Source organism: Arctopsyche grandis, chromosome 11, assembly GCF_051622035.1.
Source record: "Arctopsyche grandis isolate Sample6627 chromosome 11, ASM5162203v2, whole genome shotgun sequence".
In the NCBI taxonomy this organism is placed as follows: Eukaryota; Metazoa; Arthropoda; class Insecta; order Trichoptera; family Hydropsychidae; genus Arctopsyche; species Arctopsyche grandis.
Window position 1 is genome coordinate 12,141,177 of NC_135365.1, and position 27,652 is coordinate 12,168,828.

Below are 27,652 nucleotides of genomic sequence, written 5' to 3' on the forward strand. Positions count from 1 at the left end.
TCGTATGATTGCGTTTTTAATGTTATATTAAGTTGTAAAATTTAATAGTCATTGTGTCAAATTGTTGTGTATTTTTATTTTACAACAATCATCAGGAATTCAAGCGAATTTAATTAAAAATGAAACGACTTTTTTTCATTGTTCATATTTTTATATCATATAACATACATTGTATAATAAATAAGAAGTTGTCATACAAGTCTTCGATAAGAGTCATTATTCATTATGTTTAAAAATAAAGACATTGATAATACTTATACAACATTTATAACATCAGCAAGTTTCTTATAGCTCATGAGATGACTATTGTATTTTTATTTTTTCATAATATTTCGAGTATCAGAATACATTTTACAAAAAAAAAAAAATTGTATTGATTTATTCTTGGAATGTACACATGCTTTGAGAATTCAATTGTTGCACAATTTTTCTCCACCCTCGACAAATGTACAGTTTAAGATCTTTTGAACGGACGACATAGTCGCCTCCGAGAAACGGGAGTACGATTCCGGCTTCTTCCATTTGATACACACATAATAAACGGGTATTCCGGAAGCTACTATTCCGATACCTATGACCGTGTTCATCGGTTCAGCTATAGCAGGAATTATCACCATAAATGCAACGCATAATAAGAACGTTACGGGTAGGAATGTGTTGACTCGAATTGGCCTCGGCAAGTCAGGTCTCGTTTTGCGCAACCACAACATTCCCACTATGCTCAAACCAATCGAAAACCATAGAATCTGTGAAAAGTAATTGATCAATACTATGACATTACTGTTGAACAGCATCAAAAGTGATATGAAGCACTGAAACAGAAAACATTCGATATCATTAAAACGATTTCAACTATGCAAATAGTATGATTATAATTTCAAAACTCACTGTAAACATCAAAGATGGAACAGGAGTCATTCTTTTGATGTGGATCAACGAGAAGATATCTGGCAAGTGACCTTCTTGTGCACCAGTCATGAAAAGTCTTGCCGATGTAAACAAATTGCCATTGACTCCGCCAAACGTTGACAATGCCACAAACACTGGTATCGCCCAATAAGCATTTCCGAACATTTTTTGTCCAAAAGTCTAAAATTTTAAAATCAAACTGATTAGTTTGTTAATATATCTTTTACAATATTATTGTATTCGTAATTTTATATAATGTTTTGATAATTAATTAAAAACATTGAAAAATTTGAAATTAATCTTTATGACAAAAATGACCTTTGATTATTTTTTGTTTGAAATTTAATTATAGTAATACTCATTACTATGCATTTGATAAAAAATTTAATATATTTTAATTTCAGTGATAGAAGTTGTATTTCATATTCTGATAATTTCAGCGTACCAATATATTATATCCATTATACCGATTTAGTATATATATATGTATATCATCTTTTCAATTTTTAGCTGAAACTTCAAACATATCAACCTTTTTGAATTAAAATTTTGATTTTATATGACAGATACTTATAAACGGTTCGGTGATTATTGGTCACAAAGCGCTCGGCCAAAAGTCACCAAAATCTCTATAACGGAACATCTGAATACTGTAAAGTCCATCATACTAACGAGAACTGGAGTGCCAAATATTCCGTATTCGCGATTTTCATGGCAAAAATTGTCTTCTGGGCGATCGCAATGTGACTAATAATCCAATTAGCGAAATTCAATTTAATAAAAAAACAAATGAATATTCAAATAAATTTAAATAAAATAAAACTATTTAAATAAATTTAATCAAATGTTTACTATTACATTAGCCATGTTTAAGCGGTTTATATTACAAATACCGAGCGAAGCTGGGTAAAACCACTATAAATATTATATATAACTTTATTTTAATTCGTGTATTAATTTCTTTCTGAAGTCACCCGTTGAAATTCCTTTCTGAAGGCACAACACTAATATGATATAATTTAGATTATAACATGATCCTTTTATAAACAATTGAATTAAATTACAATATGCTAATTGAAATGCTCATGCCTAATGAAATTCAAATACATACCACAGCAACAACCGTTGATCCCAACATTTCAATTTTTGATATAACGGCAAAGTACGCCATATTAGCCAGCACGTATATAGCAGTCACTGTGGGCATGGCGATCCAAATTGCCCTTGGCAGATTTCTGAAACCATTGAAGATACAATATATGTAGGTCAATTATAAAATAAGCACATTCATTAGTATCAATCGTAGGAGGCCGTACAAGTGGTTGATTGGTCGGAAGCGTGAACGGAGAAGGCAACACCCGGAATTAAATAAACGCCAACATAAATCTCGAGAGAAATAGATGGTGGAAACCTTTTATCTCGGAACCCTCATTGGAAATACGCGAGAGAGCTTTTAAACAGACGTGTAACACAAAGACGTTCCGTAACCCTCGTTCAACACTCATACATATGTATCGTGTAGGGGTGGTATGTGTAACGCATATATTTGCGAGTTTTCTAGAAAGTTCTTTTGAAATGTTCGAATTTTTATGACTATTTATAGCGTTATCGTATATCGAGTCAATCCATTAACTATGATAGACGGTAGAATTGACGTCGTCATAGATTATATATATGTATGTATGAAAGAGTTTGCTCGGAGTAAACGTTTCTCTACTATTGTATTCGCCAGGGTGGGCGAGTACCACTTGTTGCCTCTAGGGATAGCTTTTCGCTTAAGTTCTCTATCTCGCTCTCTTCAACTCTTCGTATTTCGAAAGCCCTCGACCTATTTTTCTGTATAAAAGTGGTGTTTGTCGACCACAATTAGTGGCTATTCATCACGACTAAGTCCATATCTTTTGAGTTTACTGATATTATTAAAAATGATTAGTCTTGTGTATAAATATGTCTTATACGTAAGGTGTCACTTTTTTGTTTATGAAGATCCAGCTTTGAAAAGAATTTTTTATTTCCCTAATATTATCGCTGAAATAAGAAAAGATATCAAAAACGTGCTTTTGCTTTACTATGCCAATTTCTCTAAGAACTTTTCTCAGAACGAAAAATTCTGTACCTTTTATATATTGTCTGAAGCTCTATAATCTATTTCAAAGGTTACCTCTTTGTTAAGAATCAGAAAAAATGAATTATATTTTGACTAGATACATATACATATTACTAGAGTTAAATAATTTTATTGTAAAAATTACTATGCATTTTAATATAAAATTATTTTCTATATAATTCTGTTCATATCGTATAAGCAAAGAGGGGCAAGTCTTAAATCGAATTTGCCAATTTCATGCGACAAACGTGCAAGAAAATTTAATTAAACCACCCGGCAGGAAGCAGCATTGATTGGTTTACAGAAAATTCAATTTATTTATGTATGTATGTACGAGTATGTATATGCAAAGCTTTCACTCACTTGTATGGATCCTGAAGCTCTTCGGTGACAAAATTGAGATAATGCCATCCGCCAAACGCAAACAGACCAGAATTAAAAGCCAAAGCTATATTGGAAAGACTGTAGTCACCTTCGAAAGCACCTTCAAAGTTTTCAAGATGTCCTGAAAACACACCAAATTCAATCAACTTTCCAATGAATAAACCAGCAGAATAGACTAGTGGTTAGCATATAATCCCACTGGTTTCTACCGGCCAGACCTTGGATTTGTGACTCCAGGTCGATCGTTTCCTATCAAAGTTTGCCAATTTGTGTGATTTTCATTTGAAACGGTTCCAAAAAACTGGCAACCTTACCCATTTTCTTGCAAAATCTCGAGTTTTCAGCAATCTCGAATTTCGCCGAATTGTATAAAATGCTACAAACCATATTTGTATCAAATATACAATTTTTCTGGCCAGGAAGGCACATTGGGGTTCTTCCTGGTCGGTCTCCCTCACGGGACCGAAAGTGAAACGCCCGAAAACGCAAATATTGGAAGGCAAAGATTGAAAACCGAAAGATCTTAAGTCGAAAGGTCAAAAAAAAAGGGTGCATGGTAAACGGTACTATGTATATATAATATACATATATGAGTGGCATGCGGTGAAATTATCTCTCTTTTTGTCATACAGCCTTGTTTAATGTGCGCGCGCAGGATACGGGAGGAAAAGCCTGTTCCTCTTGTTCCTGTTGTATCCTGCTCACGCAAATTAAGTGAGTATGTACGACGGGGGGAGAGACCCTTTTCTTTATCTTTCGATTTTCGATCTTTGCCTTCCGATATTTGCGTTTTCAGGCGTTTCACTTTCGGTCCCGTGAGGTAGACCCGTATTTATATACTTTGTATAATACTAGTAATATTTGTATCAAATATACAATTTTTCTGGCCAGGAAGGCACATTGGGGTTCTTCCTGGTATAAATTAAAAATAAAATAAAAATAAAACCCACCTGTCGCCATGTGGTACATTCCAGCTAAGACAATAATGATCAAAGCGATTAGTTTTGACGCTGTAAAAACATCTTGAATCCTCATGGTCCATCTCACGCTCAAACAGTTGATGGCCGTCAGTAAACCTGCATATGAAAATGATTCATCATCTATTTTATGTATCAATTAAATCTCACCACTATTGAAAACACAATGAACTTGACAAACAACAGTCAAGTTCCCATGCATATTATTATTCATTGAGAAATTTCGTAATAGGATACGCGATACTACTGTACATATTACGGGGGGCTAAAAGTGAACAATCGTTAATTAATGTTACGAGTATTAATCGCAGTTATATTAATTAAATATGGTCAAGAAGTCAACGCCGTACATCAATTAATCACCAGGACAATTGTGCTCAAGGATGACATGTTTTAATTTGTGCTAATTTCGATGCGCACCCAAAGTTAATTTTTTGCGCAAAACATACCCACTAATGAGAAACATAAAAATGACATGTTAATCTACGGCGATAATAACTATGGTGTTTGAACATAATACATAATATGTATGTAGATTACTATCATTCGCAATCGTGCAACAAATGCAAGTTCACTATCGTTTTGACCCAAATATAAAACATGTATCTAGAATCTGTTATATTGGCCGCGAATTGTTTAAGTCGAAGCTACATAGATGAAGTTAAATGTATTGATAAAATTTTCCTCTAACAGATTTGTCTTGGAACAAATTACATCGTCGTAAATCGCTGTAGAATCTTATCCACATCATAAAACAACCTATAAACTCCCCAGGTGTGGAAAAATATGTTGTTACAATCCAAGTATTATGTATTGTATGAACATACTAGTTTGTTCATACACGGACGGATTTTAGTTTGAGTGTTAACAGTCAAAAACTGTCATCAAAAATAGACCCACCGGGTATCGCATGACACTTTTAGCTGTCAAAACTTTTAAGATGTCAAAACGCTAAGTATTTATAGGTGAAATCCAATGGAAACTACATTACAACGTTGCTATAATTCCCGTTTCTGCTTACTAGGGTAAGAATCAGTGCCGGTTTTAGGGGGGGGCTAGGTCGGGCGCCGCCCGAGGGCGCCAAATTATTTGGGGCACCGCTCGATGCGCCAAAAGCACTTTATGATTAGAGCGCCAAAGGCCCTACAAAATTTTAGATTATAGCGCCAAGGCTCTACTTTATAAACTCAACATTTGTACTCGGCAAATTATATTCATTGGGTGAAGGCACATTCATTTTTGTATTATAATTAACGTTTTTCAGTGGCAGCCACAATTTAAATCCTTATTTGAAATCGTTCTTTCTAGTAAAAGTCAAAGAGAAGCTTGGTAAAAAATAATGTAGATTTACACCAAATTGTAAATAATATAATTCATAAATTATATATTATTTACATACATAATTGAAATTAATCAATTCTTTAATTAATTTAAAATATTAATATTTTTGAGTATGTTATAAAAGTATACATACATATTTGAACGTTTTATGCTTCTAAAGGTTATTTTATATGTATGTACATATACGGTTTGATTTTAAAATTCATTTTACTTTAGTTTTGAAATTTTAAAATTTCAAGCTCTGTGGAAAACTGAGAGTGTCAAAAATTAAGATTGGCAACGTAAAAAAATCTAATTATGTACACTATTGAATTCAAATTTAACAGCTAGTGGATTTACATAAATAATCATTTGAAATATTATAAATAAAGCCCGGACCCAGAGCGTGCCGCGTATTGTTCAAATGTTGTAAATGCATTGTTAAAGGTTTGCTGAACCTTTTTTACAAAGGATTTACAACAATGGAACAATGAGCGGCCTCTTGGCTATCCTACCTCTAATTATAACATTCAAGTAATATATAAGAAAACATTTCATCCAAGTCATTATTACGTAAAAATTTAAATTTATATTTATTTTAATTTAAATTTAAATTTTCACATAATAGTTGGTTGGAAAAAAAATTGGAAACCCGTTGTTCTAAAATTGGGGTGACACCACGGCCTACACATACATACATATATTCATAAAGGATATTATTTCTAGTTCGTTTGAATGGCTTTAAGTAGTAGATACGAACTGATAAAATTATATTAGATTATGTTAACGTCATAACTCATACGTTACACACATGACGGTTTATTTGTACGCATGCGTAAGTGCATACATGCACAGTGCAACAAAAACTCACCAAAGTAAATACAGTTGTAGACTTATAGTGTTGTACAAATATTTCTTTGGATGAATGCACTTTTTTAAATCTTCTTTTTTTATTATTTATTTACATGGAAGAAGACGGTCGTTTTATCCTTCCGAGAAACCCCGGGAGACTTTTGAAAGGTGCATTTTAAAATATGCCTATCAAAAATGATAAACAACGTTTCAGTGGCGTCGCGTGTCACACGTTTTCTTTTATTTTCATAACTTGCAAGACAACAAATTTGATTTTTTTTTTTTGTTATTACATTTTGGGGCGAATTTGTCAATGCCCATGGCAATGATGCGTTCGCGTGTACCTTACAATCATTAATATCAACCCTCCTATGTATGGATGTGTATCGTCAATCGAACATTTTAGGGATTTTTTTTGAACACCGGTTCCAATGCTGTCTTTAAGATTGACGACACTATACCGTTTTAGTTTTTAACGTAATTTAGGACATCTCATCCGATGTCGTGACCGTAACGAGTGGTGCATAAAATATGACACGTCCGTTAACGAGTCACGAAAGCAATGAACTATGTCCGTAAACGATGGGTTGATTATTTTCGAGTCATACTGAGAACGGCTATCATCGATCATCTGCGTTGAAAAGTTTCACGGTTGTTTGGTTGCAAGCTGTATAATCTTGCGTCTTTTGAAAGATCGGTGCATAAAGCTTGATTCAATTGGAAAGTGATTAGCCGATGCTCTGAAGATTCAATTAAATTCAATTGAAAAGCTGCTTATAATAGTAGTTGGTTCAACGACTATGAAATAGGCATAAGCTGTGTATACATAGTTATGTATTTCCAAAAATTTACCAACCAACAATGATTACAGAATACCAATTTCGGTTGGTCTAAATAAATTGATGGCTGAAGATTTGCATAGTAGATAAGCAAACAAACATCCATATTTTATAATAGAAGATAATGATGAGAAACCTAAATATTTCCAATAATGGAAAGCAAAAGAAACTGTAACTTTTAATTTATCGCAAAAACACTTGATCTACATATGTATGTAGTTATTATCGACAATACATATACAACTATATATTTATGTTGATAGAGCTTTTGTCTCAAGATTTGAAACGTCATCTTAATCAATTTTAAAGCATGATAAATACTGATTCTAAATATAAATAGTATTCTTTATCCAAAGTTTGTCTTTTTAATCATTATATGTATATACAACTACGTACATATGTATGTATGTAGGTCGGAGCAAAAATCGCGAATTTTCGATTTTCATCGATGTGAAAAATTATAGTCATATCAACTATATCTACGTTATATAAACATAAAGTTATATAATGTATATACATACGTTATATGAACGTTAAATAAAATAAAATAATTTATTGATTTTAAACAATGCCTTCAAAAAGTAGGTTTTTATCTCTCTCTTTTTCTAGAATATTTAAGATTTTACAGTATAACCGTAATGTATTTAAGTTTAAATCAGTCATTAATGTAAATAATGATTAGTTTTGGCTGATTAACGAGAATTCAAAGTCGCCGCTTCACCCGAAAGTAACCGTTACAAAGCGCGTCTTTGAATGGGGAAATCGTCTTTTTTTTCATGTTCCTGCCGATATTTTGAAAATAAAAGTCGTTGAAAGCTGTCTTCGGTATACACCTTTGATTTGAATACAGAAAAATACCGAAAAATATCCGAATTTTATGAAATGTAAGGAGGTCAAAATTACCTGTTTTATGGTAATTCACGATGCGGTGCAAACGATCGAAAAGCGCCAGACTAGTCACCGGACCCAGAAGGTGCCGCGTACTGTTCAAAGGTTGTAAATGCATTGTTAAAAGTTTGCCGAACCTTTTTTACAAAGGATTTACAACAATGGAACAATAGATAGCACTGTGACTATCCTACCTCTACGCCAGACAGACTGAACCACAGATAAACGACACGTGTACCTTATGCGTGCGCACTGCTCGCACTTACACTAAGCGAAATCTACCCGAAGTCCCGACATACCTACCCTGTATACGTTCTGTGCTTCTGATACTTAAGTTCCGAATTTTCCTTATTAAATTATTAAAAACTCGCCAGAAAGATCCAACTCAATTTTAATAATTACCATTTTAATAGTTGCATCTGTGCACATCGAAAGGTTACTCGTCATTTGATGTGCAATTTTTCATTCGTGAAGTCGAGAATTGCGTTTAAAGCAGCCATTCAGTTAATCTGTGGTTCAATCTGTCTGGCGCTTTTCGATCGTTTGCACCAAACCCGGTAATTCATGTCATTTGGCTTCCTTATATTTGTAAAAATTCATAATTTTTCGGAAATTTTTGTATTCAAATTAAAAGCATGTACCCACAAAAGCTCTCAATGACTTTAATTTTCAAATTAATGGCAGGAACATGAAAAAATACGATTTTCTGGAAAAAAGAACGCTTCCCCCATACAAATACCCATTGTGAGCGCGTCTGTGCGAAATGTTGGAAATGTGCGTTTCGGGCGAAATGTAGACTTTAAATTCTCGTTAATCAGCCAAAACGTATTTTCCGTATATATTAATCAGCCAAAACGTACGTGCCTAAATGTCATTCTACATCGGATGGAATATATAAATGACTCATTTAAACTGACATAGATTACTGTTAATACATACCTATATGAAGAAGCCCACTTTTTCGAAAATTTCGACGATATTAATAGTTCGAGGCTCAGGACATTGTTTAAAATCACTGATTTTTTTTATTTCACATTCTCTTGATACGACGTTAATTTTCCACTAGGACCATCAATGAAAAACCAAAATTATCATTTTTCACTCAGGCCTAATGTACATATGTATGTATGTACATATACCCTCTATAAATTCACCTTTTTTCGTTCTATTAACGATACAACATTAAAGCATATTTGGTTTTACTAACTAAGTTTATATTTATCTATCCTAGGTAAGGGTATGCCCTAGCAATATAGATAAACATTAAGTATGTACACAGATAATCATTATCCCCCTGAATGCATTCGAAATACACTCAAACGAAGACATATTTATCCCTAGGGTACAAAAAGATATCCAATACATTAAAGCGAATAATTCGATAGTAAAAAATTGTTTTATGTACTTACAAAGGCACACGGCCGCTAATAGCCTGACGGCATCCTCGGGCGGATCACACTCGGGAAAAAAGGGTTTGGAAGCATACTGGGCGAATGTCAGGGCTACTATAGCATGGGTCGTAGGTCTAATTATGAGCAGGGCTATCCACAATCTCAAAAAAGCAGGTAGAGGTCCAAATGCCACGTAAATATAGGCGTAATCACCGCCAGATCTCGTGATGGAAGTACCCAATTCCGAATAGCAGAGGGCACCCAGCGTCGACATCACTCCAGACAAGGCCCATATTATCAATGAAAATCCTACGGATCTGAAAATAAACATTAAAAAACGATGAATTAGAACTCGGTCCACGTTTTCAGCCTTGAATGTTTTGCGATTGTAGATAAATCGACGTGCGGAACGGGCAGGTAAGTTCTATTGTCTGGACCGTCGACAATGTTGAATTCAACAGGTAGCCCTTACATATACATACATACACATAAATTAACAAAGGTTAAAATCATCCAGGCGTAAATGCAAGTGTGCAAATTATATACCCACTTTGTAAGTTAGATAATTTGAACGTTTACAAATAAGGTGTGGTCGAAAATGTGGCGAATTCATGTACATAGAAGTTAATAATGAAATTGAAAGTGTAATATGTTGTTTATTAGTAATAAATTATTACCCTCCCAAGTATTGTTAGGGTAACAAACTTTATGATAAATACATCATTTTAAAGATCTAATGAGTAGAGGTAGGACCGGAGGCGTGCTTTTTCCAGGAAACAGGGCGTTTTGGGTCTATTTTCTAGGAAACAGGGCAAACTACAAAGCTAAAGAGCATAAAAAAAGGTTCATCATAAAAATGAACAAAGCACGACGAACAATGAACGGCGCAAAGTTTGTCCGCTCTTTACTAATGAGTAAAAAGCGGACCCAGAGCGCGCCGTTCATTATTTAATTGTTGTAAATGCATTGTTAAAGGTTCGCCGAACCTTTTTTTTTGCACTATAGCTTTGTAAATAGAGCCAAACCGCCCCGATTCATGGAAAAAGCACGCTCTCTATCCGCGCTTTACTAATGAGTAAAGGGCGGCTATTAATCGGTGCAATGGTTACTAAAAGGGGCACTATTGCTAAAAACCATTCTTATATGCTCTCTTGCTTTGAACACTGATGGAACGGTGTATTGTTATTTGCAAATCCACCGAATCATAGCTTAAGTCTACTAATGTGGATACGGCTATAATTAAGAAATATTGGGTATTAAGGTTCGATTTAAGATCGAGTGGTTATAATTATAATATTAACCGAGCAGGATAAGAATGATAAGGGCATCACTTGATCATAAGTTATCATGGTTATCAAAGATCTTTTTTTTCCGATACCTAACACGAAAGAGTCAAACGTAGACGGTTCGTATTTCCATTATATTATGTACATATGTATGTTACAGTCCAAATGTGCATTCCGTTATTTCATGAAGATACTACTTTGTTCATATATGCACCAAACCGACCAATTTTTTGATAAGAACACCCTGAATCGTACGGCATAAACCTGCTCGTTGTTTCCATAAGTGAATGGACGAGTCTTCATGTCGTTGTTAATTCATATCATTTTATTATTTCAACAGTTCTCCTACATTTCTTCAAATATAAGAATCACCGTTATCGATCACTTTCAAACCTATGTCAATACAAGGATAAGATATCAGTCTAGAGGTAGGATAGTCACAGTGCTATCCATTGTTCGGCAAACCTTTAACAACGCATTTACAACCTTTGAACAATACACGGCCCCCTCAGGCTCCGGTGACTAGATATCACTGTATAAACTCCAGGGATGAGTTTTGAGACGATCACGACGGCACAGACTAGGCAATTCAGCGGTTATTTTTTGTGCAAAACAAGTGCCACATACCACTCTGTATGTCTGCACATTAAGTGTACACAAAAGAACAAATTGACACGCTAGTTAGTTTATGTACAAACCGTTATTGACAAACTATGTAGTTAGTTCATGCATAAACTGTTATTGACAAACGGGTTAGTTCATGCACAGACATAAGTGTCCTCAATCGTGTGTTCCATCCTGTATGTATATGCATATGAATACTTATCCTGAGTTGCAATATGTTTAATGGTTCGGTGATCATTGGTCACAAAGCGCTCCCCCATAATTCGCTAAAATCTCTATAACGGAACATCTGGCAGCCGAAAAGTCCATCATACTAACGAAAACTCGAATGCCAAATATTCCGCATTCGCGGTTTTCATAGCAAAAATTGTCTTTGTGACCATCGCAATGTGACTAATAATCCAATTAACCTTTTTAATATTAAAGAAATAAGAATTATAGCAACGTAACGCGGTTTCCATAGGATTTCTCTTTTAAATACTTGACGTTTTGACATCTCAAAGGTTTTGACAGCTAAAAGTTTCATGCAACACCTGGTGAGTTTATTTGAAGATAGCTTTTGCCTGTGATAACGTTAACTCAAACCAATAGTTCATGTATAAACAAACTAGTATGTTCATAAACGAACAGGAGTGAACACTTGAACTGTAACACATATGTATACTAACAGACTTTTGTAAAATGAGTGGGTTTTGAATAATCTGTACTCCCGATAAAAATAGTTCAGTTTAAATTTGAGCCAAGATCAAGAACGTTCGGTCGATTTAAGATTTTCGACGATGCATTGAGTAACTTAGTTTGATTATACATTTAAGTTTCATCATTAATTTAATTTATAGATCATTTTGTGTCTCGTTACAAATGCTGTCGAAATTGTCGTGTCCTTTTAGATGTGATTAGAATTTTATTATATTATACATCTATAAATGGTAGCTGTTTAGTGTCAAATTGCGAGGTTGGGTTGTAATCGAAATAATATAACACGCAAGGTAGACCGTAAGCTGCTTATATGAATAACTTTTGTAGTGATGCAATCGATATAAGTAGCTCATTTAAATTGCCTGAAATTTTTCAGTTTTTATTTAAATCAATATATGTATGTATGTATAATAAAATTTGTTGCTTTCAATACTTGAAATATCTACCCAAGGTTCATAAAAAATGAGACTATTAAGAAAATGTTTATAAATCCAAAACACAACAACAATAAGCACATGTGAATAGTATCATATTACAGATAGATACATATATGGGAAAGTTTTAAATTCCTGCATCAACAAATTTTTGAATAAATGTATTTTGAACATTTCGGAGTGAGTAATTTTCGTGAAAAGTTGCATCAGTTTATTTTTCACGTATGAAACGTAAACCATGTTTTTTTGTAAATTCAATGATACTGTATCTTGCGGAAAATATGAATATTTTTTGTTTTGGCTCTTTTATAGTATATAATACACAACATATGTAGCTTATCTATATCTTTGTTTTTTTTTTTTGGTCATTACACCAAATCAACAGGTAGCTTATTAATCAAACTTATTACATATTCTGAGCGATAGAACAAATATTTTCACAAGAAATTTTTATGCAATATATGTACATATTATATGCAAAGGTGAATAATTATCTATAGTAATTTTATTAACACCAGGGCTATACTACATACATTCAAATTTTATATTATATATCTATATATTTTTATATTATATAACTATAGGTATATCTATCGATTCAAAATTTACCGACTCCGACTCCGACTCAACATTTTATCGGAGTCGGAGTCCAATTTTCAGCGATTTTAGTAAGATCGACTTTTCTTGCTAATGTAATAAATTGTTTGTAATAAAAATAATAGCGATTTTCAAAAAAATGAGAATAGAAAAAAGTATGAGACAGAAGAAACAATCAATTTTGTCGGCAACAAATCAAAATACCCGCAATTCAACTATTGTATTTATAATGTAATTCAAATTCGTGCTTTTGATAAATAAATTATTAAATTTAAATTTATTAGTGGATTTACTTCAATAAAATTGGAGACTCTAGTTGACACATACCATAATAAAGAAAATAATAAAAAGGAGTCAGAGTCGGTTGATTTTTAGCGACTCCAACTCCACAGCCCTGATTTAAAAAAAAAATTAATGTTTAACAATGTATGTAAATTTTTGTCAATTTTACGTGCACTTATAATATTTGGATCAAGTCGACTTTAAATTTAGTATATAGATAAAAAAAAATAGGCACAACCCTAACTTGGATTTTTTATATTTCAATCGCAGTTTCGTCTCAGATTGCTAAAATACATAAATTTATATGTATGGTTTATTGTATCATATTATATAATATGTATTTTTTGATTGCCACATTTTTATTTTAATAATGAAAAGAGAATTTCTGGTGAATGTAAATAAAATTTCATACCAAAAATCAGCGTTGAAACTTGAAATTTGAAACTGATATATGTATCATTAAATAATTCCTCCTTAATAATTTATTTATTTATTTAATAGCAAATTTCTAATTAAAACATGTAACCAAAATAACAAAAGTAATAATAATCTAATATATAACTTTGCTAACTTTTAAATAATCTAATATTAACTTTTTCTAATATATACATATATAAGAGACTTTGTATGTAAGAATGTATATATGTATGTATGTATGTATGTAAGTATCTTTAATTGGGAACTTCGTAAACAATACAAAGTTTCTATGAAGACAGTTCAATTGGTTGAATATTATATTTTTTTCGATTCAAATAAATTTAATAAAAAACCAAATGAATATTTACTATTAGATTCGCCATGTTTACGCTGTTTATTTTACAAATACTGAGCGAAGCCGGGTAAAACAACTAGTAAATTATAAATTTAAATACAACAAAATTTAGCACAACCCTAACTTTTTAAATTGGGGGAATCGCGAAAATGGTTCAATCAAAACTTCGTCGCACTTTTAAGAAACATCAAATAACCAAACACCGGTAGATTTGCCGCCAAAACAAACAAGTCTCAATCCATTCAATTAAATAGTTTTCCGAGCGATTTTTTCCTATTATACTATACATTGACATTAAAGTAAAATAAACCAATGAAAAAGTATACGTAATTGAGAAGCTTCTCAAAATAAACTCACTGCGTGTAGACGAAAACCCCAGTGGGCGATATGAAGATACCGGATCCGATGATAGTTCCAACGATGATGGCCACCCCATTCATCAGGGTGATCTTCCTCTTCAACTCCACCTTTTCGTCAGCAACTTTCTCCACCTCATCCCCCATAGCAACGGTTCGCGTCACTCACACACACGCACAAACTCTCGATTTCCTCCAAAAAACCTCGATTTTTTGCAAAATAATACACGTAACCGTCGATTTACACGAGTCGACGAACTGTCACGTCGACGTCAACCCTCAACGTCATGTTTTTAGGGGGTTTGCGAAAGATATGGGGTTGTTTTATCTGACGCACGTGCACGCCGGCTTCACTTCCAACACCATGTGCTTTGCCAGACACGAGCTTTTCCTTCACTACAGAAACGTCGCTATGCCAGTGGCTCTCCAACTTCAGTGAAATTGTAAGTTATAAAATGTTTTTGGTTTGGAGAATTGTCGTCTATCTGTGTATGTAGATTGGAGATTTATTTATTTAAAGTTTGGCCCATTGTAGCATTACTGGAATTTCTAATGCGCCACAATGGTCAAAAATATAACAGAAAAGAAAGAAAATAATAACTAAAGGAATTAGACATGACAAAAACAAAACATATACACAAAAAACACATTTAACACAATCATAAAAATAATAAGCTATATAATAGCGGATAATAATAATAATAATAATTACAAATTATTATTAAATATCAACAAAGAAGGGAATGTCTTATAAAAGAAGAAAGAGAAAGAAAAATAAATATAAACATATGTATATAAATACACAGATAAAAATACATTTATACATAATCATAAAAAATAGTAGCAGATAACGTAAAAATATCAAATATAAAATATAACATAAGGAATGTCTTGCACCTACAGCCAGTTCCAATAAATAAGAACCAACTGCATATACAAGATATGCCTTTGAGGCCCAAATATAAAATATTAAATCAAAATTCCACTCATAAATCACGATCAATCATGAAAGCAATGCTGAGCGCAGACTACCAGACTAGAATACCAGACTGCCAGACTGCCAGGTTAGAATAATATCCGACAATTTACGCTCACTAAAATGGAAAATATCACATTCAGACTCGATCGCCGCAACGATTTCATTAAGAAGTCGAATAGCTCTTGGAATAGGAGCCATTCGAAAAAGGAACCGTACGAGCAGGAGATAAACATAGAAGATAAACTCCAAAATTATATATAATAGGAGATGTCCAAAAGCTGATGATCAATTAGATGAAATCTTTCGAGTTCTATGGTCATGTGTGTATTTCATGTGTTTTTCAATAGTTGAGCTAAAACATTGAAATGTTCATTCTGTCTTATTTTATATTTAAAGTTATCGCAATGAGCTGATAGTGGCTGCTTTATTTTAATAACAATAAAATTTACACGCACTTGTATTCGCTATCTAAACGATATTGACCCGCCGAATTCTGGATAATAATCTGATTTCGTTGAAGGAAAAAATATTATTAATTCGTTTGCAAATATTCTCTTATGTAATGAATGTTAAATCGTCCATAAAAAAAGCGTTATATGCTAATTTTATATTTTAGACATCTTATTTAAATTTTTTATTATAATGTGTTAATATACTAACGAGCGTAGATATTTTTCATATTACATAAGTAAATAGTGACTTAAAGATTCGTATAAAATAAGCGCCATTCCAAAGATAGTTTCAAATCAGTTAAAATGATGAAATGTTTTTAAATTTTTAAAATGATAAAATGTGTTATTTATATAAAAACATTAAACACATTAATTAGAATTTAATTTTAAAGGCATTACATTTGATTTTAAGGAAAAATTGATATACATATAATAAATAAGTGCAATATCTAGATTATGGAACGTTTACTTCTAATTATGTATATAATTTCAATACTCTGAACTTTCCAGTTGCTTAGACTTTAGAGAATTACTTTACATCGCAATAATTGCAATTTCTATTTGAATTGAATGGAGATCAAATATTGTTTGTATCCATAAATCACCATAAATAATGAATATATGTATGTATGCATATTAAATAATAAATTTTAAAAACTGAAAACATCATACACAAATTAACTATCACGCTATCATTCAAATGTTTATATAACGTGATAATTTGATTTCATCATAAACAGTACGCATGATGTATCTCGAACAGGCGCATAATTACTATGCCGCACGAGCATGCGGTGCATGCGGGCCTTTTATATTTAGGGGCTGGAAAAGTTTTTAAATGAAAATATGTACTAGACATTTTTCAAACAAAAATATTGGATGTCGTAAAATTTATCCATATGACTTATAATAAGAAGAAATAGTTTTAGTTAATTTTTTATTAGTATTAATAGTAAGAAAATTTAATACTCTAAATTTGATACGCAACACTTTGTGTCGAATTTTAAAGATTTTGAACTTCTACTCACGACATTTAATAGTTTCCCGTTATATTACAATAATAAGGACTGTTTACAATAATAATGATCTATGATGAAATAAAAATTAATGTTAAAAACGATGTTGAAATTAAAAAAAATGGTTAATAAAATATTTTCGTTTCATTTGTGTATTGTGATCTCCAGTTTTTTTTCAGAAACGCTGGAGATACGTGTGGTTTCGTTCGAGATTTTCGGATAGTTATTTTATTTTAAACAAAATATTCGATAACGTGATGTACTAGTGTTTTTTTTTCAAACATGAATTTGAATTTTAAATGTACGAATAAAATTGAGTGTTAATAAATAAATCTCTTGTAAAATAAATTAATTACAATAATCCAAAATGGATAGTTTGAAAGAAACACTGAGTGGAGCACAGAAAATAAAAATGAAACAACATGAAGCATTCAATAACAATATTTCCAAAACTTCACCAATTTTAAGTGAAAAATCAACGAAGAACTGAAGAAAGCGTCGAAACAATCGAACAAACTTTTAATTAAAATAATCAATTTAATTTTATTAAAAAATTGTTGTGGCTATTTGCAGGTATTATATCTGCGAATTATTGGCTATTTGCAGGTACTATATCTGCGACAGGGGCAAAGCCTTCTGCGCATGCGTGTGAACTTATAATCCGATTATAATTTCTTACATTTAATGTATGCTAGACTTGTTTAATCAATCGTTCATTATACATGAAGTAAATAAATTTCGCACGTTATTATAATAGATTCATATCATTTAGCTAGTTCGCGGCTTGTACTTGTATGTAGATATTATACGTTGTATATGATAATAATTTTCTAACAATTAATAATATTAACTAATTTGGATTTCATTTTTTACCCTACATCACTTTACGAGTTCGAACTAAATTTTAAGAGGTTTAAAACAAAATTTTAACAGTAAACACGCTGACAGTGACAGTTCACGCGGATGCGCAGAAGGCTTTGCGCCTGTCGCAGATATAGTACCTGCAAATAGCCAATAATTCGCAGATATTGTACTTGCAAATAGCCAATAATTTGCAGATATAGTACCTTCAAATAGCCACAATCTAAAAAAAATACTAAACGGGGCCTTTTGTTAATATTTGCATGTGGGGCCCAAATTTTTCTAGTTAAACGCCACTGATCTCGAATAATGCAATTGAGGAAAAAAATTGGCGTAAAATTCAAATTCAAATCAAAATACACTCTCTGTTCCGAATTTTGTAATATATACTTTTGTTATTGTTATCCAAGGGTCAACACAAATAGATTATACTGTTTGATTTGCGCAATAGAAAAAAAACATTATCGAAATTATCCGACGACATTGAAATATGTTTACATATGATGTTTACGATTGTATAAATAAATTACATATAAATAAACAAGGAACCGATTGAGATGCATCGAACTAGCGTAGTACGCACGTGCAATAGAGCGAGAGGCGCTTTTAAAACGAGCTAAAAGGCGACAGCTACATACGACACGGCAATAGTTAGAAAGAAACAGCTATATTTTTCAAAGCACAGTCTATTATGCGACTCTTGCCAGGTGAGTGAAAAGGACTGTTGCCAAAACGAGCATTTGTCGTGGAAAATCGTACACATTAAATCAACCATACACTACCGGTCATCTGAAATTAATTAGTATACAAACTGATCTGAATTATATACATGCATTTTGAGGTTAGAATATACTCACTGATTAGTGACTGTTGAATATATTTCACTAATATTTATTTTGGTCTTTGTTACTTTGTGAGGGTTCGTGGTGTGTGTGGGTATATTCACGCGAAAATTCGTCACACCTAGCGAAAAGGAAACTGCTTCTGTGTTCAACTTTATTCGAAACTGATTGCGAGCTGAACAACCTTGGCCGAGAAAGTTGAATGGCTATTTTCACGGAAAACTTGAGTACGCGTGTCGCCTCCGTGGAACTAGTTTTCATTCGTAATACGACACCGGTAGAAAATTTATGCAAGTTGTGCAAAACGCTTGCTATCACGCTAGAAGTTAGATACTACTGAATTGCTAATACGAAATTGTTGCAGTTCTAAAATGTTATCAATTCAGTGGCAAAAGTCAATTTTAAGTAGGTATTCCAATATTCGTAAAAAATGATTCGTATAAATACATACAAACATGGTTCACGACCGTGAACCTGTTCTGAATTGAAAATAAGAAGTGCGCAAATTACGTTTCGCGTATACTTTTTTGTAGATTGATTTTACTTACATCTTATTAGTCGATCATTCATTGTGTTTGGCGAACGAAGGCCTTTTCCATTCATCCTGCCTTTTCTATGTACATAAATGCATCCATTGAAATCCTCACAGTTGCCAGAAGTCAACAAAGCAGACTGGTTCATTAAACAATGAAAAAAACATAAAGGGCATTCTAAGACAAAGAAAACCGCCTCGGATACCGATGATAAGGATAACTCACAAAAGCATAAGCAAAACAAATAATTAAAATTTGTTTTCAAATTTTTTATAGATTACATCAATTGCACTTAAAATTAAAGTCTCAAGTTCACTTGATTCACAAACTTCAAGAAATCAATGCTCTACATACTTTCCTTAACGTTAAACCACCACTTTTTTTTAAATTGTTTTACGAATTTGCAGATATTTCCAATACCATTTTTGCGGCTCCGTGACAACCAAACGCATGACAAGAGAACACACGACAACTGAACACAGCGACAATTTCACACAGTGCCATGTGGACTTACATATACATAGACCACAGAACACAACCCGCAAAAAGTTTGGAATAGTATGTAATACAAATAAAATAAATGATAAAATACTCATGTTTTTTTGTCATGCGTTCAGTTGTCTGGTGACCTATTTCTGCAGTCATGCAATGAAGAAAGTTTTCGATGTAATTATTACTTAAAATATTATATATTTCAATATAATTACAGACACTAATTGTTTTTTGTAATTCATGAATTTCTAAATATATTATTACTAGTGTTGTACCCGATGAAATATCATCGCATGGGTTTTGGTATATTAATTTATTGTGTTTATATTTATATTTAATTGTTTGATATGAAAAAATATGGTAAAACTACTTACCTACATATGTACATATAAACAATATAAAACACCAATAGAAAAATTAATTAAATACATGTTCAATAGATGGCGTTAAATGCTCAGAGACTTCTATTATCCTAGAGGAAACATTGGTAGCAAACATTCGTACGTTTTGTTGGCATTTTTAGCTTTGACATGCATATGTATGTCGAATCGAAAAGACTATTATAGTACAGCGAGCGTTATCTCAGATACACACACAGAATAACGATATTATATGATACCTGCACAAAACATTTGGGGCATCTTTAGTATTATTTTTTTACGTTATAATTTATAAATATACCCTGGAATCCCTATCACCATATCAAATATACATATAATATCGCTACTCTGTTTGTGTGTCTGTCTTTCTGGCTGCCTGAGATAACGCTCGCCGTACTGTAATAGTTGTTTCGATTCGTTATATGTACATATGGGATCCATGAATGTGTGCGGGAGGATATTCAAAGTCAAAGTCTTTACGGAACTCGTTTAATGTCTTCGCTTCGGGCTCGACCAGCGAGTGACGCGCAAAGCGACACCAGGTCTGCCAACTTAAAATATTCTCATTCATACCAATCCCACACACATATGTATGTACGTCACTGCTAAAACGTAGACGATGATATAATAACAAAAGAAAACAACTTCTATATATACTAATCGATGCCAATCTTTCCGCTTGGCTGAGAATTTACCGCCATCTATTGAAAATGTATTTAATTAATTTTTCTATTGGTATTTTATATTGTTAACATGTAGATAGGTAGGTAGTTTTTACCTGTTTTTCGTATTAAACAATTAAATTAAATATATTTAAAAGGTATTTTAAAAAATTTGACCGCGTGGGGATCGAACTCATGACCGGCGACACATATTTTAATTTATTACATACCTCCTTTACGTTTCACTTACGATTACAATTCAGGAAAAAGCTTGCTTCTTATCCGATCGTTTTCATACTTTGCCATATTGCTCATTTTGATCATCAATATAAGTAAATGGATCCTCCGCCATTACGATGGTGCAAAAATATCGTGCAAGACGCGTTTGATATCTGCCCGCCGAGATAGTCGTTGATGTTTATCAATCTTTTGTTTATTAGATTTAAACATAGATGGCGGTAGTAAAATAAAATTATTGTTTTTATTCAAAATAATTATTTTATATACAAAGTATAGAAGAGGTATGTTTTTAAAACAAGTCTTCGGAATCATTAATTTTATTTGATAACTTAATATGCCAACACCCATGCGATGATATCTCATCGGGTACAACACTGGTACATTTATATTATAAATGTACTAGTGTTGTACATTTATAATATAAATGTAATTATATTTGATAGGGTAAGTTTATATGCATAAAATAATGTTACAAATTTTAATCGAATTAAAATGCATAGCACACATTTGCTATTTTTTTCTGCTAGAGAATAGTACTGCGCTATTTCGATGAAACGTGACGTATATACAATTAGCGTTTCTTCAAACTCACCTACCGTTTTCAGTGACGACAACACATCAGAATGCTGAAAAGTGGAATGGAACACGAGCAGTGGCGGGAGTCCTCCTCCAGAAATAACGCGACTGCTGATGATTCAGAGAATTCAATGATGCACCTCGCTAAACAACTGGCGGCATCTCTTGGATGTGATCTTAGTCTCCGTTCAAGCGGCGTCATCATCATCCATAGCACACTCCAACTTCTGGCACACACAAACAGCGATACTGTCACACTAGCTGCACCTGCACACGACACGTGAGTCAACAATGATAATACGAAAAACACAACAATAACAAATCTAACAATAACATGCTAACAACAACAAACGATTGAAAACCTTACGTGTAATTTTGCAAACATCAAACCCAAAACATACATAGAATAAGATGTAAATCACTTTCTAGTACACACATCGACACATTTGGGACAATTTAAAACGCAACACATAAATGCCGCGCAGTATCCATTGTTTGTTATAAATATTAAAGTGAACTGTAAAATGTGAGACGTGTATCAATTTTCAGTGGAACATTGCTTTATGAGTAGTCTCTTTCATGTTACTGCGTCAGGACATTCCAATTTCATTGTTGCAATGGCGACTTGAGCTGAAAAAAGCTTCTTTGTTCCGTTTTTGGCTTTCGCTTTTTCCGTTGTCTATTTATAAGCGTCTTTTAATTTTTTTCGTATTATTTTATGTCTGTCTTGTTACAGTCCATCCCCTGCTGCGAAGTTTAATCGTCGACGCGCTGTCTTCTCGTTAGCATCTTCGTCTAAACCTTCTGCAGACCAAACATGATAGTTAGACTGTTGCGCATTTAATCAGTATCAAGTATGGATCCAAATTCGAAAAAGACGATGAGTGGAAAGTCGACGCGACCCGCAAGGAATAAGAGATTTACAAGGTATGCGCAGAAGTTGCATTCTAATTATAGTCTATCCTCGTTTTTTGTCCGAAACATGTTTGGCGTCTTTCATTTCCATTGTTAGTACTTGTGTTTAATTCGTTGGAGACAAACAGAGATCTGAAAAAGATATTCTAATTGGATAGTGTTTATTGTTTTTTCAGTAGAAAATCTTCGGGCATAGGACAGAAAACGGTCAAGAGATTGTTCACACCAGAAATAAAGAGATTTTTAAAAGAATGGCTCGTGCGTAGAAGAGAAAATCCATATCCAAATAGAGATGAGAAGAAGCGTTTAGCAATTGAAACTGGACTGACTTATATACAGGTAAATTACAAATACATTAGAGCAGTAATTTTTGATATAGTATTAAGAGGGCTGGACACCAGCGCCTTGTCCATACAAACGTATTACACTTCTCCCTTCCTCAATTATGGCACTAGAGAAATTATTTTTTAATATGCTATGGATATCCACCATTAGGATGCATCTATCGTTTTATTTTTTTTGATTAGTTATTTTTATAGGAGCTAGGAGCCGCCAAACATCTATAAAATCGCCTCTTTTTTACACCCACGAAATGAGTCCAGCGTGCTTATTTAACGGTCGATTTAAAAAAAAAATACGCGCATAGTTGAACAGACAATATCTTTCTCATACTGATGACGATTTTTTTTTTTAAATTGGTCCAGTTTTGGAGGAGAAAATGGGAGAATACGAAACCTCGATTTTGTCGATTTAAAATACGTATTATCTGGTCGAAGCGAAACTGTCGCATTCACTCAATATATATATATTGATATATATTGTCGCATTCTATCAATATATATGTATATCGAAGAAAGGAACGGCAACAAAATTAAGGTTTCGGGTGTACAGCCCTCTTAACAAAAGAATTATCTAAAAAGTACGTTACTAAAAATAAATAGCAATACAAAAAAAATAATCTTTTGATATATTATACATATAATAATTTCCTGAAAGTCTTGAAACAACATATATAATTTGAGAGTTTTTACAAATTATACATTAAAATATCTATTGAGTTAAATTTTAAAAATGATTACTGTAGGAAAAGGTTGTCTTAAATACTGACCTTATTTATATTCTTTGTTAGTGAAGAACTTAATATAAAAAACCTTGTAAAAAGATATAAACAAATTTTAACAAAGGAAATTTCACTCTTTTGTAGTATTAATACTCAACATGCTTATAAAATGAAATCGAAGTCTTAGAAAAGATTGACTATATGAACTATTATTATTAATATTGAAAATACAATTTATTTTTATAATTATTTTTCAAATTTCAGATTTGTAATTGGTTTGCCAATTGGAGAAGAAAGTTGAAAAACGCAAGCAGTGAACGCGCGAAGAAAACATGGGCTCACTTAATCAAAACATACAACACCACAGCCCGAGGCAATGTAGAGCAATTCAGTATATGCTCCGAAGACAGTATATGGGAAGAGACGGAACCTGGAAGTCCTGAGAGCATAGATGAACATCTAAAACCCGACCACTGCTACACTTCGAGGTGTCCAAAGACTGAATCAACTTTCATAAAGCGCTTCAAGTCTGAAATGGCTGCTAGTCTTAAACCTCAATGTTACCATGTGAGTTCCACAACTGAAGAGTGCAAACACGCCATGTCAGCACACTCGATAAACAAGTACAAAAGCCACATCATGGAGAAATACTTAAATGGACTTAAAACGAAAGAGCTGAATGATATAGTTGTGTCCAAGCTACCGGATGTCAATCAGCAGCCAGTTCTTTTGAGCAAGTGGCTCGAGAGCGCTGCAAAATTTCAACCTCGGCAGAGCAATTATGTCACTTGGTTGCCGAATCGGACCAAGAATTCCAAATTTGACAATAATGAAATACTTTGTCGGAACAAAACATCCGAGTATACTTTACAAGACTGCTGCAACGATTCGAAGATAGACGATCCGTACGATAAAGCTTTCGATTTCAGAAATCAAGGTGTCGGTTTTGTCCACGCACGAGAAGAGGTCGAAGCGGCTGTTGCTTTAACTCGTCTCGCTGGTTTGTTTAAATCATAAATTCGACGATGACCAAAGAAAACTAGTTCAATAGGTTGCACATTGTGATATGTAATTAATTAAAAACAATGTGATATTTATTTCATTAGAATAAATAGGTGAAGTGTTGAAATTTTGTATGTACTTATGCTATTTTTATACATTTTTGGATACTAATAAAAATGAATCTGTGATCTCTGCATTATCACAAAAATTGTACGCATCACGTTGTTTTAATTTCATTATCATCTATCTTAACCTCAATTTCATATTAACCTTCTTACCAGAAATGAAAAAAAAAGAGTGATTCAAAGCTTCATATAAGTTTAGTTGATGCATTCGCTAACATCGTCTCAGAAGATATGTATGTATATGTATATTAATCATACATTCAGACAAAAACCAGAACTGTGATCATAACTTTTTTGGTTATTAACCAAAATCTATTTGTGCTAAAAAAAATACATAGGTATTATCTTCCCCCTTCACCTTCAAAGTAAACAATAACTTATTTAAAAAGAAAAACATTTACCATTCAAAGTCAAGAATAAATAAAAAAAAAAAAAACCAAACAGATCAAATTTAATAGAAGCCATTGAAGAACTGAAGCATTTTATTCAGAACATCTCTTTGGACTTTGCAATTGATTTCCAATTTGTTCATAGCATTTCGCAAAATCTCAAAGTATTCACGCAGTTTGGAACACAAATGTAAGTGCAAACTCATATTAAGTAAGTATTATACATATGTATGTTGAAAAGGTAAATAGTAAAAGTAAATAAAAATATTTCAATTAATTTATTATGTCTTACTAATTTGTCGACATACATATATTTGAAATACTAGATTTCAAAACTTATTGTATTAAGATTAAAGAAGAAAGCTACAATCTACGACTCCGGTACTGATTCTACATCTGGTGTCTGTGAATCTGTACTATTTTTTTTACTATCATCTTCGGACTGTTTCATTCTGACATACTCATCCAAATTATTAACAAGAGACGACTGATGTTGGGTCATTTGACTGACAAGGTTCACTCCGCTACTTTGTAGGACATTACATAATTTCGATCTCATGATATCCAACGATGGGTATTCGCTGTATTCGACAAATTCATTTCTGGATACAAGACGTCCATCAATAATGGCAGCTGAAAGAATAACAAATGGTTAAAAATTCATTCTTACATAATGTTCTTTTACATAAACAAGTACACATACCCATTAATATAAATTGGGGCGTCTTCCGGAGAATCTTAGAAAGTACGGCGGCTTTCACCTCTTCTGAAAATATGATCTGACTTTGCGAAACAAATAGTTTGAGCACGCTTTCGAACGGCGTATCCGTAACTGCCATGCTTACGATTTTTTTGCCATAAGTTCGCAAGTACATGTTTTCCTTTTTCAGAGCTACCATAGTTTTGAATTTGTCATACGACGGAATCGAGTTTGTGTGTATGAAAGCGACCATTTTCGAGTGATTAAACCAATTGGCGCACTCTTTGGCTAGAATTGTCTCGAAGGGGTTTTCTATGTCTCTATTTTTTGATACTTTTAATTTTTTGCACTGAAATGCCATAGGCATATATTTGAATGATGGATATTTAGGTTCCGAGATATCCAAATACGTTTGTTTGTAGAAATGTGGTCTTCTCGGTCTTTTGAGATCTATTTTACTACGGAAACGCTTAATCTCGGCAAAAGGAGATTTCAATTGGAGGAGACCTGAAACAGTTTACATAACCTATAAATCATGAATGGTATGAAGAGATTGAAAAAATCATGAATGGTATGAAGAGATTAAAAAATCACAAGTAATTAAAATAAACAAAAGAAAGTTAACCTCTTTGAAAAAATGACATGATTATTTTTATATTAAACGAAAACGAGGAAAACTCAATTGACAAACTACTGTCAGATGAGAAATACGATTTGGTCTAAAGATGCATAAATTCGTTCCGATCATGGTATAATGAATTTTAAAATGCAATTGTAATCATTTTTATTTAAAAACAAATAAAAACGTTTTTTTATGCTATATTAATTATATAATAGATTTAATATTTATTTTTATTTCAATATCCAAGTTTTGGGTTGACATCATTATTTGTAAAACATGATCTGTATATTTTTTATTTCTATGTCAATTTATTTTTATATGGAGTTCTCAATTTTATTTGAAGTTCCTTTACATTACGATCAAAGAATCGAAACGACCACTTTTTTGAGGAGCTCCGCTTCAGCCTCAGACTGTGTGACCGTTATAAGTGCATGTAGGCTAAACAATGGCCACCGAATTGGTTGTTATTGGTCCCTTCGCAGAAGTGACCGATACCGTGGGACTGGGTGTCGTGGGAATACATATCCAGGTAAATGCCTAAACAATAGGGAAGTAACCGGATGCCTTGAGCGACCGACCCGTTATAAGGCGGTACTTAGGTGATATCAAGACATTCTGGACGGAGTACTGCCAGTGCGTGTATCTCCTTAATCATCAATAAATGCTGTGAAACGACTTTGGCCTTTTACTTGGATCCTCCACCCACCCCTACGCAACAATACTTATTCCACTCTACTACATGCTACGGTTAAGTATGAATAGAAATTACATATATTCATTTATTTATTTACTATTTACGTATAAAAATCTTATTTATTTATGGAAGATAACAAATCATCCCCAATTGCTTGTCTTTTCTAGTTGATAATTTGACATTAATTTTAATGCAGAAAAAAAGTCATTCAACACTTATTTGAGTAATAGGCAAACTTAAAGCAACTCTACACATTGTTTTAATTTGTTCTATATAAATATTATGGCTTTGAAACCAATTTTACTCTAATTCTACGCACACCCTCTATTATATTACAATCTTTTTGAATGTGTTGCTCCAAATCAAAATCTTATTTTTGAAGGAAATTTTAATTT

The 27,652-nt window shown here is 32.7% G+C and overlaps 3 protein-coding genes across 19 annotated transcripts; 1 reads left to right on the plus strand and 2 right to left on the minus strand.

Moving 5' to 3' along the window:
* Positions 1-22,028, minus strand: JhI-21 (Juvenile hormone Inducible-21). Of its 16 annotated transcripts, none has more exons than XM_077441192.1 (9): positions 21,771-22,019; positions 19,416-19,539; positions 14,719-15,202; positions 9,686-9,984; positions 4,351-4,476; positions 3,380-3,521; positions 2,021-2,144; positions 889-1,089; positions 1-812 (listed from the first exon to the last, which is right to left on the minus strand). In XM_077441192.1, the coding sequence occupies exons 3-9, from the start codon at positions 14,862-14,864 to the stop codon at positions 411-413; spliced, it is 1,440 nt and encodes a 479-aa protein (XP_077297318.1). In that variant the 5' UTR covers positions 14,865-15,202; positions 19,416-19,539; positions 21,771-22,019; the 3' UTR covers positions 1-410. The 16 variants fall into 16 exon arrangements, with proteins under 16 accessions (XP_077297318.1, XP_077297322.1, XP_077297327.1 ...); XM_077441196.1 differs by having other exon boundaries at positions 21,767-22,009; XM_077441201.1 differs by lacking the exon at positions 14,719-15,202 and having other exon boundaries at positions 21,771-22,028.
* Positions 21,781-25,264, plus strand: LOC143919033 (uncharacterized). 2 transcript variants are annotated; one of them, XM_077441207.1, is made up of 4 exons: positions 21,781-22,030; positions 22,487-22,677; positions 22,845-23,004; positions 23,990-24,943. In XM_077441207.1, exons 2-4 carry the CDS (start codon positions 22,607-22,609, stop codon positions 24,740-24,742), a joined length of 984 nt encoding a protein of 327 aa, XP_077297333.1. In that variant the 5' UTR covers positions 21,781-22,030; positions 22,487-22,606; the 3' UTR covers positions 24,743-24,943. The 2 variants fall into 2 exon arrangements, with proteins under 2 accessions (XP_077297333.1, XP_077297331.1); XM_077441205.1 differs by lacking the exon at positions 21,781-22,030 and having other exon boundaries at positions 22,842-23,004; positions 23,990-25,264.
* mRpL10 (mitochondrial ribosomal protein L10) lies at positions 24,775-26,678 on the minus strand. Its single transcript, XM_077441208.1, has 3 exons — positions 26,567-26,678; positions 25,945-26,448; positions 24,775-25,874 (listed from the first exon to the last, which is right to left on the minus strand). Exons 1-3 carry the CDS (start codon positions 26,583-26,585, stop codon positions 25,612-25,614), a joined length of 786 nt encoding a protein of 261 aa, XP_077297334.1. The 5' UTR covers positions 26,586-26,678; the 3' UTR covers positions 24,775-25,611.
* Between the last annotated feature and the right edge of the window lie 974 nt (positions 26,679-27,652).

Bases quoted from the DNA above. Each gene is read 5' to 3' on its own strand.
- mRpL10 (XM_077441208.1), bottom strand. The intron at 25,875-25,944 runs GTATGTGTACTT...TTATTCTTTCAG, and splicing joins GCCCCAATTTATATTAATGG to CTGCCATTATTGATGGACGT.
- LOC143919033 (XM_077441205.1), top strand. From the start codon at position 22,607: ATGGATCCAAATTCGAAAAAGACGATGAGTGGAAAGTCGACGCGACCC. The intron at 22,678-22,841 runs GTATGCGCAGAA...TTGTTTTTTCAG, and splicing joins AGGAATAAGAGATTTACAAG to TAGAAAATCTTCGGGCATAG. The intron at 23,005-23,989 runs GTAAATTACAAA...TTCAAATTTCAG, and splicing joins CTGGACTGACTTATATACAG to ATTTGTAATTGGTTTGCCAA.
- JhI-21 (XM_077441192.1), bottom strand. From the start codon at position 14,864: ATGGGGGATGAGGTGGAGAAAGTTGCTGACGAAAAGGTGGAGTTGAAG. The intron at 9,985-14,718 runs GTGAGTTTATTT...GTTTATTTTCAG, and splicing joins GGGGTTTTCGTCTACACGCA to ATCCGTAGGATTTTCATTGA. The intron at 4,477-9,685 runs GTAAGTACATAA...TTTCATATGCAG, and splicing joins ATTAGCGGCCGTGTGCCTTT to GTTTACTGACGGCCATCAAC.